Raw genomic sequence first — 19,209 nt, 5'->3', positions numbered from 1 at the left:
GATCAACTCAAGGTGAGCGTCTACAGACAGAGCGACGCTGACAGACAGTGATGTGGACATAGAGGGAGGGTTGGTTGATCAGCTGGGCCTAGAGAGAGCCAGGTGCCAGGGAGCGGTTGGGATGGGGAATCCCTGTCCTGACTGTGGGAAAACATTACGGTCAAACTATGGTCTGACCGCCCACAGGGTTGTACACCACACCAGGAGAATTTACCGGTGTTTTTTTTTTTGGCCGTACCTGATATTTGGCAGGCTGATTGATCACGAGAGAACCCATGCTATTTTGACCAGCGCAAGTGTATCATCTTTAAAGCCAGGTCAAACACCAAGCAAGGGTAGAAAGAACTAGCTCATGTGACACATGTTCAGAAAGGACTTGTTTTCATACCCTGTTGGTTTACAGTGTGTATATTGGTTGTATGGTTTTTTGGTTTGAGAAATGGAAAATGTATAATGTAAAGAAGAACCAGTTCAGTGTTTACTCTGCTCAACTTACTTGTAATGCTAGTTAGGTGAGTGAGTGTTCTGGTCCTGGTCTGACAACCTCAAGAAGTGCTGCCATGACAATGGGATTTTCTTCCCAGTCACCAACGGATTCACAGCGTAGATCTATAGGAGGATTTTCCCCTTTTCCTAAGTAACCTCATCTCAAAATACATGTGATTTGCATTTATCGGTGACCTTGACACATGCTGCATGTGAACAAGGTTTCATTTGTATTTGGAGAAGATTCCATTCGAAGCTGAGAAGCTCTGTGTTGAGTGAGTGTGTTTTGTTTTCATTCATGCGGTTATCATACTTAAACAATTTGTATCTGCTTTTATCTTTGCTCGTGTAATTATTCAACGCATGTCCTCATCTTCACGAAACAAGATATTCTCTAGCAACCATTAAAACAGATTAGTGCTCAGTGGGTGTGTGTACTGTAACTGGTGTGCAAACGGTAGCATTTTATTTTTCGCTGAATATGGACAGTCCATAACAATCACACGAACTAACACACCTGCTCACCGACATTGGGTGTGAAACAGGCTGATGTGGATGCCCAGTCTCTGCTGTAGAATAGTCTCCACGGTGTCCAGGGGCATCTGCCTCACATCATACCCCCGAACAGAGGCCTTCACCTGGGGGTCCACCGGCACAATCTCCCCTCCACTCTGGGGGCCATTCCGACCCACAGTGGAATATGATGGGAAGTAGGGTCTCAGGCGGGGAGACTAGAGTTGTAGGAGGGGCAGCAGTAGGCAGACCACGTGTACTCTGGCACCGCCACCCGGTTGGCCATCCAGTGCTCAGAGAGGTATGGCAGTGGCCCTGTCACCACATACGCTGGCCCCATGCAGTAGTCACCCATCCGGGCCCTCATCTCAACCTCCAGCTGAGCCCAGGGGCCGGAGTTTGAGGCTGCCTGCTGAGGGACCACGTTGCTGAGGGTGAAGGTGGCCCGGTGGTCCTCTGGGGCCTAGTGGTGCAGGCTGGGGTTGAGGTGACCCTTGGTATAGGAGGAGCTGGTGTGGTCCTGGAGCATCTCCTGGCTCTCCACCACGTTCTGGTCCACGGAGCCATGCTGCGGGAAACAATGCATCTCTGGACTGGCACCAGAAAACGCCAACTTAGAACACAGAGAGAGAGAATATAACCAACACAGAGAGAACGATGGTTTAACCTACATGTTTATACTTTTTTTTTTACAGTGCTTATTACAGTGTAATAATTCTACCACTGGTAATTACTCTGAGCTGTTGGGTATAAGAATATAATTTAGAAAAAGAAGAACAAACACAGTCCTGAGCATCAAGTTATGATCCAGTCTTTTTATTCCTGGAAATCACTAGGTAGTGGTTTGAGTTTAAAATGGAACTGACAGCGTTAACTACTTTGCAGATATGAAACAAACAGGCAATCGTAATATTAGTAAAAAATATCAAATTCCCAGTTTATGCTTCAAAACCAACTTTATAAGAGGTTTTAAAAATAGGTTCTATTTGACTCAAAATTCCATAATGTAAAGTGAGGTATTGTTAGCAGAATAGATGGATGCAGTTCAACGCATTATTCATATAATTCACCAATACATTTCTTGGTACTCCAAAAAATATTGCTATCTGGTTGTAAATCACAGCTGGCCTGGTACATTGTTTGCTGCCTCCACCCATTAGGGATGCACTGTTTCAGTTTAAGTTACTCAATGTTTTGAACAAAAACGGCCGACTGTAACTAAGGCTGGAAATGTCAATACAATGAAACTAGCAAGGGCAATGATCACAAGTCAGTCATAACATGGCTAATAGGCTAGCGCACGTGTCAAATACAAGGCCCGCGTGCCAAAACAGAGCAAGTATAAATGAGTCAACCTGTTGAGGCATCTACTGCGCTGGCATCAGTGAATTCAACTTCAATTGCGCTTCTTTCGTGTGTCCGGTTTACAACGCGCAGCAGAGGGAAAGTGTACAGTCCTAACTAGGCTACTAAAATATTGCAGTCTGGCTTCGGTTTTTTAAAGCTTGACAATGGATAACCAAAAAATAAAACCTGCAACAAAGCACCATGCAATGGAGAAAAATGTAGGCCTATTACAGCAACATTTGAGCAGTAGCCTAGGCTGGCTACTCAACTACAATACATTTTGAGTGCACTGTACAGCAATGCTGCATTCAACCCCACCAGGGATCCATGCAGTGCAAAAAAAAAGGTAAAACATGTTTTAAGTTAAAATTTTACAACAATCCTATAGCTACGTTTTTGTTATTAAATATTGTCTATTAATGTTAAGGTTTGTATCATTTGATTTACACAACATGCCTACCACTTTGAACATGCAAAAAAAGTTTTATTGTGAAACAAACAAGAAATAAGAAAAAAAAACAGAACTTGAGCGTGCATAAATATTCTCCCCCCCAAAGTCAATACTTTGTAGAGCCACCTTTTGCAGCAATTACAGCTGCAAGTCTCTTGGGGTATGTCTCTACAAGCTTGGCACATCTAGCCACTGGGATTTTTGCCCATTCTTCAAGGCAAAACTGTTCCAGCTCCTTCAAGTTGGATGGGTTCCGCTGGTGTACAGCAATCTTTAAGTCATACCACAGATTCTCAATTGGATTGAGGTCTGGGCTTTGACTAGGCCATTCCAAGACATTTAAATGTTTCCCCTTATACCACTCGAGTGTTGCTTTAGCAGTATGCTTAGGGTCACCTCTGTCCCAGTTTCAAATCTCTGGAAGACTGAAACAGGTTTCCCTCAAGAATTTCCCTGTATTTAGCGCCATCCATCATTCCTTCAATTCTGACCAGTTTCCCAGTCCCTGCCGATGAAAAACATCCCCACAGCATGATGCTGCCACCACCATGCTTCACTGTGGGGGTGGTGTTCTCAGGGTGATGAGAGGTGTTGGGTTTGCGCCAGACATAGCGTTTTCCTTGATGGCCAAAAAGCTCAATTTTAGTCTCATCTGACCAGAGTACCTTCTTCCATATGTTTGGGGAGTCTCCCACATGCCTTTTGGCGAACACCAAACGTGTTTGCTTATTTTTTTCTTTAAGCAATGGCTTTTTTCTGGCCACTCTTCTGTAAAGCCTATTTCTGTGGAGTGTATGGCTTAAAGTGGTCCTATGGACTGATATTCCAATCTCCGCTGTGGAGCTTTGCAGCTCCTTCAGGGTTATCTTTGGTCTCTTTGTTGCCTCTCTGATTAATGCCCTCCTTGCCTGGTCCGTGAGTTTTGGTGGGTTTGTTGTGGTGCCATATTCTTTCCATTTTTTAATAATGGATTTAATGGTGCTCCGTGGGATGTTCAAAGTTTCTGATATTTTTTTTATAACTGAACCCTGATCTGTACTTCTCCACAACTTTGTCCCTGACCTGTTTGGAGAGCTCCTTGGTCTTCATGGTTCCCCTTGCTTGGTGGTGCCCCTTGCTTAGTGGTGTTGCAGACTCTGGGGCCTTTCAGAACAGGTGTATATATACTGAGATCATTTGACAGATCATGTGACACTTAGATTGCACACAGGTGGACTTTAACTAATTATGTGACTTCTGAAGGTAATCGGTTGCACCAGATCTTATTTAGGGGCTTCATAGCAAAGGGGGTGAATACATATGCACACACCACTTTTCTGTTATTTATTTTTTATAATTTTTTGAAACAAGTTATTTTTTTCATTTCACTTCACCAATTTGGACTATTTTGTGTATGTCCATTACATGACAACCAAATAAAAATCCATTTAAATTACAGGTTGTAATGCAACAAAATAGGAAAAACGCCAAGGGGGATGAATACTTTTGCAAGGCACTGTAAAGGTAGATCTACCAATTAGTTAGTGTTTTTACTGATATCAAGTTTTTAAAACAAATTATTCAGTGATTAAAACGTAATTCTGTTACCAAATCGGTAACGTAATTACCGAATAATCTTCAAAGGAATTACTGCAATTGAATTGGCTACATTGGGAAATACTGCCATACTGTTATGTTCAGCTAGCTCATAACTGTTTTCTTTCTCTTTCTGTCATCTGGTGGACAAAGCAAGACTGTGAAAACAGTCTGGACAACCCCTCACTCTCCCTCTCTCTCTCTCTGCCGCTCTCTCTCTCTTCTCTCTCTCTACAGTTAATGTCACCTCTCCTGGCTCTTACTGACACCTACCATGACACCTACCACCTACCCTCTTTCCATTTACTGTAACAAGTATCCTCGCCCACTGAGCACCGACCGACACCGGACGTCCATGGACGTTGAAAAGTAGTTGAAATTTGGTTAGTCCGCCCTGGCCGGACCAAATCTGAACCAATCATAGACGTCTATGTTTCACAAGTTTGGACAGCACAGTACAGAACAGTACAGTAAAATAGAGTACAGTAGAGTATTGTAAACTAGAGTAAAGTTCAGTACAGTAAAGTAAAGCACACTAGAGTGCAGTATAATTTATCAATAAGGCCTGAGGTGGTGTGGTATACAGTGCATTCAGAAAGTATTCAGACCCCTTGACTATCTCCACATTTTGTTACGTTACAGCCTTATTCTAAATTTGATTAAATAATTTTTTTCCCCTCATCAATCTCCACACAATACCCCATAATGACAAAGCAAAAACTGTTGTTTTTTTGTGTGCAAATTTATAAATAAATAAAAACTGAAATATTACATTTACATAAGTATTCAGAAACTTTACTCAGTACTTTGTTGAAGCACCTTTGCTAGTGATTACAGCCTTAAGTCTTATTGGGTATGACGCTACAAGCTTGGCACACCTGTATTTGGGGAGTTTCTCCCATTCTTCTCTGCAGATCCTCTCAAGCTCTGTCAGGTTGGATGGGGAGCGTCGTTGCACAGCTATTTTCAGGTCTCTCCCGAGATGTTCGATCAGGTTCAAGTCCGGGCTCTGGCTGGGCCACTCAAGGACATTCAGAGACTTGTCCCGAAGCCGCTCCTGCGTTGTCTTGGCTGTGTGCGTAGGGTCGTTGTCCTGTTGGAAGGTGAACCTTCGCCCCAGTCTGAGGTCCTGAGCGCTCTGAAGCAGGTTTTCATCAAGGATCTCTCTGTACTTTGGTCCGTTCATCTTTCCCTCGATCCTGATTAGTCTCCCAGTCCCTGCCGCTGAAAGATATCCCCACAGCATGATGCTGCCACCCCCATGCTTCACCGTAGGGATGGTGCCAGGTTTCCTCCAGATATGACGCTTGGCATTCAGGCCAAATAGTTCAATCTTGAGAGATCTTGTCCTTCTGGAAGGTTCTCCCATCTCCACAGAGGAACTCTGGACCTCTGTCAGAGTGACCATCGGGTTCTTGGTCACCTCCCTGCTCCCCCGATTGCTCAGTTTGGCCGGTCGGCCAGCTCTAGGAAGAGTCTTGCTGGTTCCATTCTTCTTCCATTTAAGAATGATGGAGGCCACTGTGTTCTTGGGGACCTTCAATGCTGCATAAATGTTATGGTACCCTTCCCCAGATCTGTGCCTCGACACAATCCTGCCTCGGAGCTCTACGGACAATTCCTTCGACCTCATGGCTTGGTTCTTGCTCTGATATGCATTGTCAACTATGGGACCTTTATATAGACAGGTGTGTGCCTTTCCAAATCATGTCCAATCAATTGAATTTACCGCAGGTGGACTCCAATCAAGTTGTAGAAACAGCTCAAGGATGATCAATGGAAACAGGATGCACCTGAGCTCAATTTCCAGTCTCATAGCAAAGGGTCTGACTATTTATGTAAATAAGGTATTTCTGTTTTTATTTGTAATACATTTGTAAAAATGTATAAAAACCTGTTTTCGCTTTGTCATTATGTGTAGATTGATGTGGACATTTTTTTAGTTAATCAATTTTAGAATAAGGCTGTAACGTATCAAAATGTAGAAAAAGGGAAGGGGTCTGAATATTTTCAAATGCACTGTATGGCCAATATACCATGGCTAAGGGCAGTTCTTAATCACGACGCAACCCGGAGTGCCTGGATACAGCCCTTAGCCATGGTATATTGGCCATATACCACAAACCCCTGAGGTGCCTTATTGCTATTATAAACTGGTTACCAACGTAATTAGAACAGTAAAAATACATGTTTTGACATACCCGTGGTATACGGTCTGATATACCACGGCTGTCAGCCAATCAACATTCAGGGCTCAAACCACACAGTTTATAATATACTGGATTGTACTATACTATACTGTACTGAACATATCTACTTTACTGTACTCTACTGTACTGAGCTTTACTCTACTGTGCTGTACTGTACTGTGATGTCCAAACTTGTGAAACATAGACGTCTATGATTGGTTCAGATTGGGTCTGGTCCGGACCAACCAAAGTGGTCTTGTTTGGGGGCGGAGCTCATTCGAATAATAGCCAGTGTGTAGAATGATACCCAAATATGCCAAAGAAGGATATTGCATATTTCTACCTTTTTGTACTTATTCAGGTGTCACGGAATCAGCCGAGGCTGCCCCTCCTCCTTGCTCGGGCAGGCTTCGGCGTTCGTTGTCCCCGGAGTACTAGCTGCCACCGATCTATGTTTCGGTGTTTGTCTAGTTTGTCCTGATTGTTTTCACCTGTTTCCCATTATGTTATATTGTATTCCCTTTATAACCCCCTGTCTCTCATTGGTTATTGTGTGTGATTGTTTTCCGTGAGGTCGGCAGTGTTCGGGTGTATGCGTATTTTGTTTCCTCCCTGTATGGAGGTTTTGTTTGTATTTTGATTACTGTGCTAGTAAAGTTTGTCTGCCAGTAGCTCGGTGTCCTGCGCTTGACTTCGCTCACCGCATACACGTCGCCCTGACATCAGGATACATCACCATAAAAATAATGTTATTCTTATCCATAATTATGCATTTCTGTGTAGTACAGGTCAGGGACCCATGATGTTATTCAATTTCCATAATTCTGTTACCGGATGCAAATCCACTTCATCTACTGTAGTTCAATAACCAAAACTCAAGGTGTCATGTCATAGCTGACACTGGGGACTGACTGGGGGACAAGCACTGACCTGAAGCTGACCATAGAATAACCAAAAATGTGACAGATAACAGGTTTCATTTGTAGACCCATAGGTATTTCCCCGTTCCCCCTTGGTGGAATGGAATGTGCTGACTTCCAACTGATGGATGGGTTAAAGGTCCAATGCAGCCATTTTTATCTCAATATCAAACCATTTCTGGGTAACAATTAAGTTCCTTACTGTGATTGTTTTAAATTAAAATGGTCAAAAAGAAACAAAAATAACTTCTTAGCTAAGAGCAATTTCTCAAGCAAGAATTTTGCTAGGACTGTCTGGGAGTGGTCTGAGTGGGGAGGGGAAAACTGAAAACCAGCTGGTATTGCCAGAGAGGTTTGGAACTCTCTTTCTTATTGGTCTATTAACTTATTTCCTGCCTGATGATGTCACCAGGCAGGTCAAAACTCCATCCCACCAAAACAGGCTGAAATTTCATGCGCTTTTCAAACAGCTCTTACACTAAAAGGGCATTATCATAATTTTAACAATTTCACAGTATTATTCCAAGCTCATAGTGTGAAAATATACACTGTGTACAAAACATTAATAACACCTGCTCTTTCCATGACATAGACTGACCAGGGGAATCCAGGTGAAAGTTATGATCCTTATTGATCCACAGTTTCCTGTGTGTATCAAGAATGGTCCACCACCCAAAGGACATCCAGCCAACTTGACACAACAGTGGGAAGCATTGGAGTCAACATGGCCCAGCATCCCTGTGGAACGCTTTCGACACCTTCCAGAGTCTATGCCCTAATGAATTGAGGCTGTTCTGATGGCAAAAGGGGGGGGTGCAACTCAATATTAGGAAGGTGTTCCTAACGTTTCATATATACTCAGTGTATATAAAATACAGGAAAATCACATTTTTGGCTGCACTGGGCCTTTAAGGTTAAAGACTTTAATCAGAGTGCTGACTCCTTTTCAAGGCAGTGTTCTGGAACGTTTCAAACCCTCAGGACAACACCTGGTTTAAAGCCTAGTCACAGACCCCTCTGACACTATTACATTACATTATTACAGTTAGGCCTACACCACATTTATGCAGCTCCTTTAACCCTATGGCTCCACCCTTCCCTCAAATACAACCTAATTAAAATTCAAGCATACATTTGATTTCACCTATTCAGTCCATTTAGATGTATGATTGCTTCAGGGGTGCATTAAAGGAGGAGCCAGGAACCGAAATGGAACTGGGCCAGAGCAATACCTGGTTCACTACGTGTCTGCCCACGGGGCTCTGTGGACATGTAGACACAACGTTCCAGAACACTGCCTTGAAAAGGTGAGGCTCGTACATACCGCCCCAACAGATCCAGGACAACACAATTGCCATGGCACTGCACACTGCCCTATCCCACCTGGACAATGTAAGAATGCTTTTCATCGACTACAGCTCAGCCTTCAACACCATAGTGCCCTCCAAGCTCATCACTAAGCTCAGGGCCCTGGGTCTGAACCCCTCCCTGTGCAACTGGGTCCTAGACTTCCTGATGGGCCGCCCCCAGGTGGTGAAGGTAGGCAACAACACCTTCGCTACGCTGATCCTCAACACGGGGGCCCCTCAGGGGTGTGTGCTCAGCCCCCTCCTGTACTCCCTGTTCACCCATGACTGTGTGGCCACGCACGTCTCCAACTCAATCATCAAGTTTGCTGACGAAGTGGTAGGCCTGATTACCAACAATGACGACACAGCCTACAGGAAGGAGGTGACAGACCTGGTGGAGTGGTACCAGGAAAATAACCTCTCCTTCAACGTCAACAAAACAAAGGAGCTGATCGTGGACTTCAGGAGACAGCAGAGAGAGCACGCCCCCATCTCCCATCCACATCGACAGCGCGGCAGTGGAGAGGGTCAAATGCTTCAAGTTCCTCGGCGTACACATCACTGAGGACCTGAAATGGTCCCTTCACACCGACATCGTGGTGAAGAAGGTGCAACAGCACCTCTTCAACCTCAGGAGGTTGTAGAAATTAGGCTTGGCCCCTAAGACCCTTACAAACTTCTACAGATGCACCATCGAGAGCATTCTATCGGGCTGTATCACCGCCTGGTACGGCAACTGCACCGCCCGCAACTGCAGGGCTCTCCAGAGGGTGGTGTGGTCAACACAACGCATCATCGGGGGCCCAATGCCTGCCCTCCTGGATATCAACACACCAGGTGTCACAGGAAGGCCAAGAAAATCATCAAGGACCTCAGTTACTCGGAACGCACAACTCATCGGTCCTTGTCACAGATGGGCTATTGCAGCAGAAGACCACACTGGGTTCCACTCCTATCAGCTAAAAACAAGAAGAAGTGGCTCCAGTGGGTCTTAATTTCTTGTTATTTTTTAACTTCTGGATTATGTGTGTATTGTTATTGTATTGCTAGATATTTCTGCATTGTTGGATCTCGAAACATAAGCATTTCGCTGCACCTGCAAAACTGTACACGACCAATAAACGTTGATTTCATTTGCACGTCTTCACCCTCTTCCGTGTAAACAGAGGAGTCTACTGCCTCAGACAGACCACACCCTCGTCGCCCTCTCACATACGGAAGAGTGAACGTTTCCCCTGCAGCCGCCAGCTACTTTCTGAGCGCAACCCCCTATCCTTTCAGTATGCGGACGGCTCGGAATGGCTACTGACGCCAGCGCGCTTGAGGAGCTACACAGCGAGCTCACCTGTCCAGTGTGCCTCGAGCTCTTCCGTGAGCCAGTGATTCTCGAGTGCGGACACCACTTCTGCCGCGTGTGCATTACGCAGTGCTGGGAGGCCAAGTCCGATGAGCACCCGACCTGCCCGAAGTGCCGGAAGACATGCCCTCGGAAGCTGCGCCCCAACTCGCTTCTGTGTAACGTCGTGGACAGCGTGAAGAGAGCTCGAGCCATGGATGGAAAACCCGGGGACCCGGAGAGCGCACAGGAGGATACTGAAGAACGGCAACGTGGGGCCATTATGCCCAGCTCCGGGTTCAGTTTCACCGGTTCTTCTTCGCGCCTCGAGTCGGACCTGTGCGAGGAGCACGAGGAGAAGTTGAAGCTATACTGTGAGGATGATCAGCTCGCGATCTGCCTGGTGTGCGGAATGTCCCGAGACCACAAGACGCACAATGTCATCCCCATCAACGAGGCGTTCGAGAACTACAAGGTAACACTTTTAGAACACTATTTTGTATTTATGTATAAACCTATGTAGGTGTTTAGAATACATATAGCCGGGTTAGTACATCATTGTCACAGGGACCTGACGCATTGGAATGCATAAGGTATTGCATAACCTGTCCATAAATCTCAAACTGAGCAAAGTTCAAAAATGACTATTCAATCAGATATTTTAAGTCTTGTAATATAAATGTGGACCCAAGACAATTTAGTCTTTCACATGCTAGAGCGCGAGACATGAGCAGACACTTAAGTCATTGTGGGTGTAGCCTATACTTGGAGTTCGAGAGGAATTTGGCATGCTGGTGTCAGGGCTTAGTTCCCAGACATATTTAACCTTTTATATTTGCCTTGAATGTTTGATGACATACATCAGACACCACACTGTTTTCACAAATCTTACCCTTCTACATTGTAACTTTTTGGGGGTTAATTTGGGTAACTTGTTGAAATGAAGCCAGTTAGTTGGAAAGGCCCGCTGATCATATGAGTCATATTAAGCTTGTTGTCAGACTACAAAGGATCCAAAACAGAAAATCTAATATTGACAAGAGAGTTGGGCCTAATTCAATTAATCTCTGTATAACGAAAAAAACGCTCTGTTTATCAGTTCAACTCTCGTAACTTCAAGCTGTGTGTGTGACTTATTTTTCCTCTTCCTCGTCTGCAGGACAAACTGTCCATAGCCCTGGAGAGAGTAATGATCCAGACTGAACAGGCTTCTTTCTATCAGGTCCAGACCAACAACAAGATCATGCTCATCAAGGTATATTGACTGTGCGTGTGTGTTCGTGCTGTCAGCGAGAGGCTTCTCATTTACAGTGCCCATCATCCTTGAAACATTTCAAGTGGCCAGTCGACATTCTGCTGCGTTGTCTCACCCAGGCACATTCAAATGAGTTAAATTATACAGGGTTTGTCAATGTGATTATGTTGTTACAGGTGTAACGTCAGTATTGGAGTGTTGGGAATGTCTAATGCACAATGACACTGAGATTATGACTAATTATGAATAGTGTTTTTACCCATTCTTTCTCTCAGACACAGTGCAGACACACACACACACACACACACACACACACACACACACACACACTCTCACACCCCTAATGTAAACGTACACAGCATGACATAAAATACAGGCCTTAGTACTGATAAGATCAGTGATAAAAATGTAGGATGGTCCCAGGTCTCTCCCTCTCTGTTCTAACACAGGCTTCACCTCACAAGGCTTTGTGAAGTAAATAAGAAATGTACAGGCTCTAAGTGTACATGTGTGTGAGGTAGATACCGAATGTGTACGATGTCAGCGGGGCGGTGGAGTCCTGCGTTTAAGATAACCACAGCACAGACATCGGGACCCCATTAAGGAGGCATGCCCTGTGTGTCTGTTTGTCTGTCACATGTTGAAACACTCTCTCCTCCAATCACTTGTTCTATCACTTCCCTCTGTCTCTCTGTGGGGCACCGGAAGTGGGTACGAGCAAGGATGTGTGTCAGCGATCTAGCAATCACGTAACAGATGTGGCAAATGTTTATGTGTGTGTTACTGTGTGTATGTTCATGTTGCTGTGTGTGTGTGTGTGTATGCAGCGGAGGTGGTTAGGTGTTCATGTGACGAGTGACTGTGTCTGAGAACTGAGAGGACTTTGTTTCTATTGACTTGTTTTAGTAAACTGACTGAGATTTGAATCATGAGATTTGAATCATGAGATTTGAATCACTATGTGTTGATCTCCTGCCTCCATTATCATTTAATGCGCTGTTGCCGTGTGTCTGTCTCATTGTGTTTCGTGATGTCTTTGTTTTGTATTGTTCTAAATCACTGTTGTCTCTGCCTCTTGATAGCCCGTCATTGTAAGTAAGAATGTATTCTTAAGTGACTTACTTGTATCATTTTAAAGGTTAAATAAAATAAAACAAACTTGACTAAAGCTCAGAGGGCTAACACAGTCTCTAAGATGTATTCCAACCCAGTCGGTAAAATTTCAATTTTTCTCTGTCCTACATCAGGAGCGTGCTGGGGACATGGAGGAGAAGGTGAGTGCAGAGTTTGGATGTCTGAGGGAGTTCCTTCTCCAGGAAGAAGAAAGAGTGAAGGAGAGACTGCAGAGGGAGAAGGAAGAGAGGCTCAACCAATTGGAGGAGGTCCTCAAACACACCACAGAGCAAATCAGCCACTTAGAGCAAACTGCCGACCAGCTCCGCATCAAACTCCGAGAGGATCAGAACCCGGCACAACTCAGGGTGAGACGAGAGAGGGGGGGGGGAGAAAGGGACTGTAATGGAGAGAAGAAACAAGGGAGAAAATCTAGATTGTAGAGGAGGAAGGGAGAGGGGTTAAGGGTGGTGGTGGGGGGGATAAAGAAATAGAGGGACAGTGAAAACGGAAAGAGAAAGGGGTGAATTAAAACAAGAATAAAGTAAAGGGTTTTTGAGGAGGAGAAGAAGTGTGTGCATGTCTCAGCAGGGCCTTATCACTCTGTTATTCTTTCTTTCAGGGAATCAAGGATTTTATTGGAGGGTAAGTAAAACAATCCATGCTTCTTATCTGATGCTACGGTTCATAGAGCTCTGCAATATCCACATGACTCCATATGAAAAAAACAAAAACAGTAACCCAATGTTCCTCACAGTGTTTCGTTATTATTTACAGTGCATTCGGAAAGTATTCAGACCCCTTGAGTTTTTCCACATTTTGTTACGTTACAGCCTTTTTCTGAAATTGATTAAATTGTTTTTTTTCCCTCATCAATCTACACACAATACCCCATAATGATAAAGTAAAAACAGGTTTTTAGACATTTTTGCTAAGTTATTAAAAATAAAAAACGGAAATATCACACTTACATAAGTATTCAGACCCTTTACTCTGTACTTTCTTGAAGCACCTTTGGCAGCGATTACAGCCTCGAGTCTTCTTGGGTATGACGCTACAAGCTTGGGACACCTGTATTTGGGGAGTTTCTCCAAATCATGTCCAATCAATTGAATTTACCACAGGTGGACTCCAATCAAGTTGTAGAAACATCTGAAGGATGATCAATGGAAACAGGATGCACCTGAGCTCAATTTCGAGTCTCATAGCAAAGGGTCTGAATACTTATGTAAATAAGATATTTCTGTTTTTTATTCGCAACATTTTCTAAACCTGTTTTTGCTTTGTCACTATGGGGTATTGTGTGTAGATTGATGAGGAACATTTTTAATTCAATCCATTTTAGAATAAGACTGTAACGTAATAAAATGTGGAAAAAGTCAAGGGGTCTGTATACTGTCTGAATGCACTGTATTCATACTATAAGGCAGTGGTCGCCAACAGGTCGATCGCTGGTCGATCTTCAAGGCATTCCTAGTCGATCACCAGACATTTCTGTAGAAAAGCCAATGATAAAGGCTTGCGCTCCTTTTTTAATTATTGGTTTTGTGCTGTTGGCGGTAGGTACACTTGATTCAGAAGCCCTGCGCACCTGGTAGGCAAAGTGTTTACATTTTGAACCATTTCATTTGTCTGAAAAGACTAACTCCGCCCACCTGGTGGACTGGGAGATCTGTGGCTAAATCGTGTGCGCCTACTGCGTTGGCCAATCGGATAGCTCAAATCACTGTGCCTACAGAACTTCCCCGGCCACAGCAAAGTTTGATACTAGCCTACATAAGATTGAATAACTTTTAAAACCAAGACCACAGAGAGACTATCAAATAATACAGCAAAGAGTTGCTGTTTTTATGAGTGAGTTTATGTCTAAGTTTTTATTTAGCACTGTCAACGCTGTTTTATTCAACACTATTACAAAACATAAAACACAGTTTTCCATACTTGCGCTGCAGCTGCAATGAATGAGTAACCAAGTGTAGGCCTATCGATAGCCCTGCATTTTTATTATTATTAGCAGCTCGTCGTGTCTACTTTAATATTGAGGAACATTTCACATTCTCTGGTCATAGGAGCAACATTCATTTGTGCATGATTGAGGCAGATGCGGTGCGACTCGAGTTTCCCCATCAGGTGGATGACTGTGTCCCCTCTCTGATCAGTCTCACCGGCGGAAAGGAAGAGGAGAGCAGGGATCGTGAGAGGCGGACCATCTGCTGCTCTCTCCCTCCGCTGAGACTAATGCCGTGTTCAAAACAACTTGGAACTCAAAAATCTCAGACTTCAGTGCGTTCAAGACAAATTGGAACTCGGAAAAAAACTAGATCCGAATGGGAGAAATCGTTTTGAATGGTCATCCAACTCGCAATTCCAAGTCGGAAACTCTGGCATCTTTCTAGAGCTCCGACATTCCGACCTGAAGATCATGATTTGACCTCGTTTTTTTTCTGAGTTCCCAGTTGTCTTGAAAGCACCATGACCATCAGATGTAGGTACCATCAGTCCAGTAAAATAAAACATCTAATTATTTAAATTAATGGTCCACAGTGCCTCACAAGTGCTACACCAACTGATCTATTTTGTTATCAAAGCTCGAATTTTGAAATATAATATGGTCTGAGAATAACAATATTGGCAGGCCAGGTATATAGCCAATATGCTGTGATAATGTTTTAGTCCTAGTGCCCAAACATCATTCCTACAGAACTGTGCTTATCTGTTTTTATTAGGTTAATGTTACATTGTTTAAGTCATGTTTAAAAACAAATCTGAGCGGTAGAGCTCGGCTTGCTTTTTGACTGCGAAAGGGATCTTGACTCAGAAAAGGTTGGTGACCACTGCTATAAGTGTACTTTCCAATTAGAGAAAGACTCAGAAACCGGCCTTTCTAGGTAAATGGTGTAAACAAACGTTCTCTCTCTCTCGCTCCTTCGCTCTCAGAGCGGAGATTATGTTTGAAAGACCCCAGGAGGTGTGTGTGGATCTGCCGGAGGGGGACTTCCTGGGACCACTGCAGTACCGCACCTGGAGGAGGATGAACGCTGTGCTTCAGCCAGGTACAACCACAGCAATATAGAGTTAGACCACACTTGACCAAATATAGACAATACCTGACCACATATACAGTGCATTCGGAAAGTATTCAGACCCCTTGACTTTTTCCACATTTTGTTATGTTACAGCCTTATTCTAAATTTGATTAAATTGGTTTTCTCCTCATCAATCTACACACAATACCCCGTAATGATGAAGCAAAATCAGGTTTTAAGATATTCTTGCAAATTTATATGATATGATATATGATATTCAGACCCTTCACTCAGTACTTTGTTGAAGCACCTTTGGCAACGATTACAGCCTCGAGTCTTCTTGGGATATGACGCTACAAGCTTGGCACACCTGTATTTTGGGAGTTTCTCCAATTCTTCTCTGCAGATCCTGAGTGCTCTGGAGCAGGTTTTCATCAAGGATCTCTCTGTACTTTGCTCCGTTCATCTTTCCCTCGATCCTGACTAGTCTCCCAGTCCCTGCCGCTGAAAAACATCCCTGCATGCTGCCACCACCATGCTTCACCGTAGGGATGGTGCCAGGTTTCCTCCTGATGTGACGCTTGGCATTCAGGCCAAAGAGTTCAATCTTGGTTCCATCAGACCAGAGAATCTTGTTTCTCATGGTCTCAGAGTCATTTAGGTGCCTTTTGGCAAACTCCAAGTGGGCTGTCATGTGCCTTTTACTGAGGAGTGGCTTCCGTCTAGCCACTCTACCATAAAGGCCTGATTGGTGGAGTGCTGCAGAGATGGTTGTCCTTCTGGAAGGTTCTCCCATCTCCACATATGAACTCTGGAGCTCTGTCAGAGTGATCATTGGGTTCTTGGTTACCTCCCTGACCGAGGCCCTTCTCCCCCGATTGCTCAGTTTGGCCAGACGGCCAGCTCTAGGAAGAGTCTTGGTGGTTCCAAACTTCTTCCATTTAAGAATGATGGAGGCCACTGTGTTCTTGGGGACCTTCAATGCTGCAGAAATGTTTTGGTACCCTTCCCCAGATCTGTGCCTCGACACAATCCTGTCTCGGAGCTCTACGGACAATTCCTTCAACCTCATGACTTGGTTTTTGCTGTCAACTGTGGGACCTTTTATGCACTGTCAACTGTGGGACCTTTTATAGACAGTTGTGTGCCTTTCCAAATCATGTCCAATCAATTGAATTTACCACAGGTGGACTCCAATCAAGTTGTAGAAGCATCTCAAGAATGGTCAATGGAAACAGGATGCACCTGCGCTCAATTTCCAGTCTCATAGCAAAGGGTCTGAATACTTATATAAATAAGGTATTTCAGTTTTGTATTTGTAATACATTTGCAAACATTTCTAAAATCCTGTTTTTGCTTTGTCATTATGGGGTATTGTGTGTAGATTGATGAGGACATTTTTTATTTAATCCATTTTAGAATAAGGCTGTAACGTAACAAAATGTGGAAAAAGTCAAGAGGTCTGAATACTTTCTGAATGCACTGTAGACCACACCTGACTCCATTAGACCACAGCTCTCACATATCTGACCACATTCCACCACAGGATCCACCTGATTGCATTCTATCAAACCTGATTGCACCTGACAGTATCCTACCACACCAATGTGTTGACCGCATACAGCCTGTCCTTTCTTTCGTATTTCAATGCCTCTGTCTCTCCCTAGGTGTGACAGTGGTGACTCTAAACCCAGACACGGCCTACCCCAGGCTGTGGGTGTCCCCATGCTGCACCCAGGTCAGTGTCGGGGACATCCAGCCCAACCTGCCCAACAACCCTGAGCGCTTCACCCGCTACAACATCGTCCTGGGAAGCCAGGCCCTCACCTCAGGGCAACACTACTGGGTGGTTGAGGTGGGCACTAAGACGGCCTGGGGGCTGGGGGTGGCAGCCGCCTCGGTCAACAGGAAGGAGGAGATCTGCCTGTGTCCCGACGACGGCTTTTGGACCCTGGTGTTAAGAGAGGGGCGGGAAGGGAGTGAGTACGAGGCCTGCACCAACCACGAAGAGAGCCTGTTGCACCCCCCTCGCCCCCCCAGGAGGGTAGGGGTGTACCTGGACTACAGGAGGGGTGTGGTGGCATTTTACGATGCAGGGGATATGAGTCACCTGTTCACGTTCTCCGACGCCATGTTCAAAGAGCCGGTGTTCCCCTACTTCAACCCCTGGCCAATCATCAAAGGGAGAAACCGTGAGCCTCTAATTATTGTTAGCCCTGACCCGGAGATATGAAAGAACTGTTAAGATCTGTCAGAGAACACTGAGAACCAAAGACAAGAAAGTAGAACAAGATAGAGAACCTGTGAGAGAAACAGCAATGTCCTATTCACTAATGTACTAACACTTGACTATTGTTCACAGTTTTGTCATTTATGAACATTTCCTGTAAATATGTTGCCATGGAGAATATATGAGTGTTTTGTGTTTAAAGAGAGCACATGCCAGAGGACTCTGAAGTAAGCCACATGGATAAACTCATTTAGAACACCTTAAACATGACATTCTTATCCTAACAAATGAGCATGGCCAAAGAATGAAATGACAATTTCATACTATATTTATATAAAAGTATATATAGTATGCTGACACTGTTTTACAGTGTATTTTACATTTTAATAACAGAGTATATACCTCGTCAAATCAGATCATGCCTCCATTCTGCTCCTCCCCACCTATAGGCAGAAACTTAAGCAGGAAGCACCCGTGGTAAGGACTGTTCAACGTTGGTCTGACCAATCAGAATCTATGCTTCAAGATTGTTTTGATCACGCAGACTGGGAAATGTTCCGGGTCGCCTCTGAGAATAGTATCAACGTATACACTGACTCGGCTAAATGACTAAAATGTAAATGTAAAATGTGACTGGGTTCATCAGGAAGTGCAGAGAGGATGTTGTTCCCACTGTTAAGATTAGAACTTATCCAAACCAAAAACTGAAAGCATGAACCACCGCATTTAACCACGGCAAGGTGACTGGGAACATGGACATGTATAAACAGACCAGCTATGGTTGCAATTCTACAGCTCAAATACGAAATGATAATCACAAATTATAAAGGGAACGCCAGCCACGTCGTGGACACCAACACCTCGCTCTCGGACAAGCTAAACACCTTCTCCCGCTTCGAGGAAAACAACATTGTGCTGACAACGCAGGCCCTTGCCGCTCATGAGGACTGTGTGCTCTCGTTCTCCGTGGCCGATGTGAGTAAGACATTTAAGCGTGTTAACCCTAGCAAGGTTGCCGGCATCCCAAGCCGTGTCCTCAGCATGTGCAGATTAGCTGGCTGGACTGTTTACAGACATATTCAATCTCTCAATCTCTCCATATCCCAGTCTGTTGTCCTGTACCCAAGAAAGCGAAGGTAACTAAACAAATTAAATGACTGGAATAGAGAAATACCTATGTAAGAATGTTGTTCGACTAAATCTCAGCCTTCAACACCCTAGTGCCCTCCAAGCTCATCACTAAGCTCAGGTTCCTGGGTCTGAACCCCCCCCTAGACTTCCTGACAGGCCAACCCCCAGGTGATGAAGGTAGACAACCACACCTCCGTCACTCTGATCCTCAACACGGGGACCCCACAGGGGTGCGTGCTCAGCCCCCTCCAGTCCACCCATGACTGCGTGGCCACGCACGTCTCCAAT

General features: G+C 44.5%; 1 protein-coding gene across 1 annotated transcript; it reads left to right on the top strand.

Annotated features, from left to right (window-relative positions):
* Nucleotides 1-10,032: 10,032 nt before the first annotated feature.
* LOC311104669 (zinc-binding protein A33-like) lies at nucleotides 10,033-18,952 on the top strand. The gene is made up of 6 exons (XM_084146543.1): nucleotides 10,033-10,641; nucleotides 11,326-11,421; nucleotides 12,669-12,902; nucleotides 13,157-13,179; nucleotides 15,472-15,587; nucleotides 17,228-18,952. The coding sequence occupies exons 1-6, from the start codon at nucleotides 10,129-10,131 to the stop codon at nucleotides 17,791-17,793; spliced, it is 1,548 nt and encodes a 515-aa protein (XP_084002669.1). The 5' UTR covers nucleotides 10,033-10,128; the 3' UTR covers nucleotides 17,794-18,952.
* Nucleotides 18,953-19,209: the final 257 nt, after the last annotated feature.

The sequence above is a fragment of the Coregonus lavaretus genome, assembly GCF_964263955.1.
Source record: "Coregonus lavaretus genome assembly, chromosome: 29".
Taxonomy (NCBI): domain Eukaryota; kingdom Metazoa; phylum Chordata; class Actinopteri; order Salmoniformes; family Salmonidae; genus Coregonus; species Coregonus lavaretus.
The sequence above is the reverse complement of the archived record's forward strand: the minus strand, read 5'-3'. Positions and strand labels throughout refer to the sequence as shown.

What these genes read in the sequence shown, in the direction of transcription:
- LOC311104669 (XM_084146543.1), top strand. Translation starts at nt 10,129, where the DNA reads ATGGCTACTGACGCCAGCGCGCTTGAGGAGCTACACAGCGAGCTCACC. An exon ending in AGAACCCGGCACAACTCAGG is followed by an intron (nt 12,903 to 13,156) that starts GTGAGACGAGAG and finishes TCTTTCTTTCAG; the next exon opens with GGAATCAAGGATTTTATTGG. An exon ending in GAACGCTGTGCTTCAGCCAG is followed by an intron (nt 15,588 to 17,227) that starts GTACAACCACAG and finishes GTCTCTCCCTAG; the next exon opens with GTGTGACAGTGGTGACTCTA.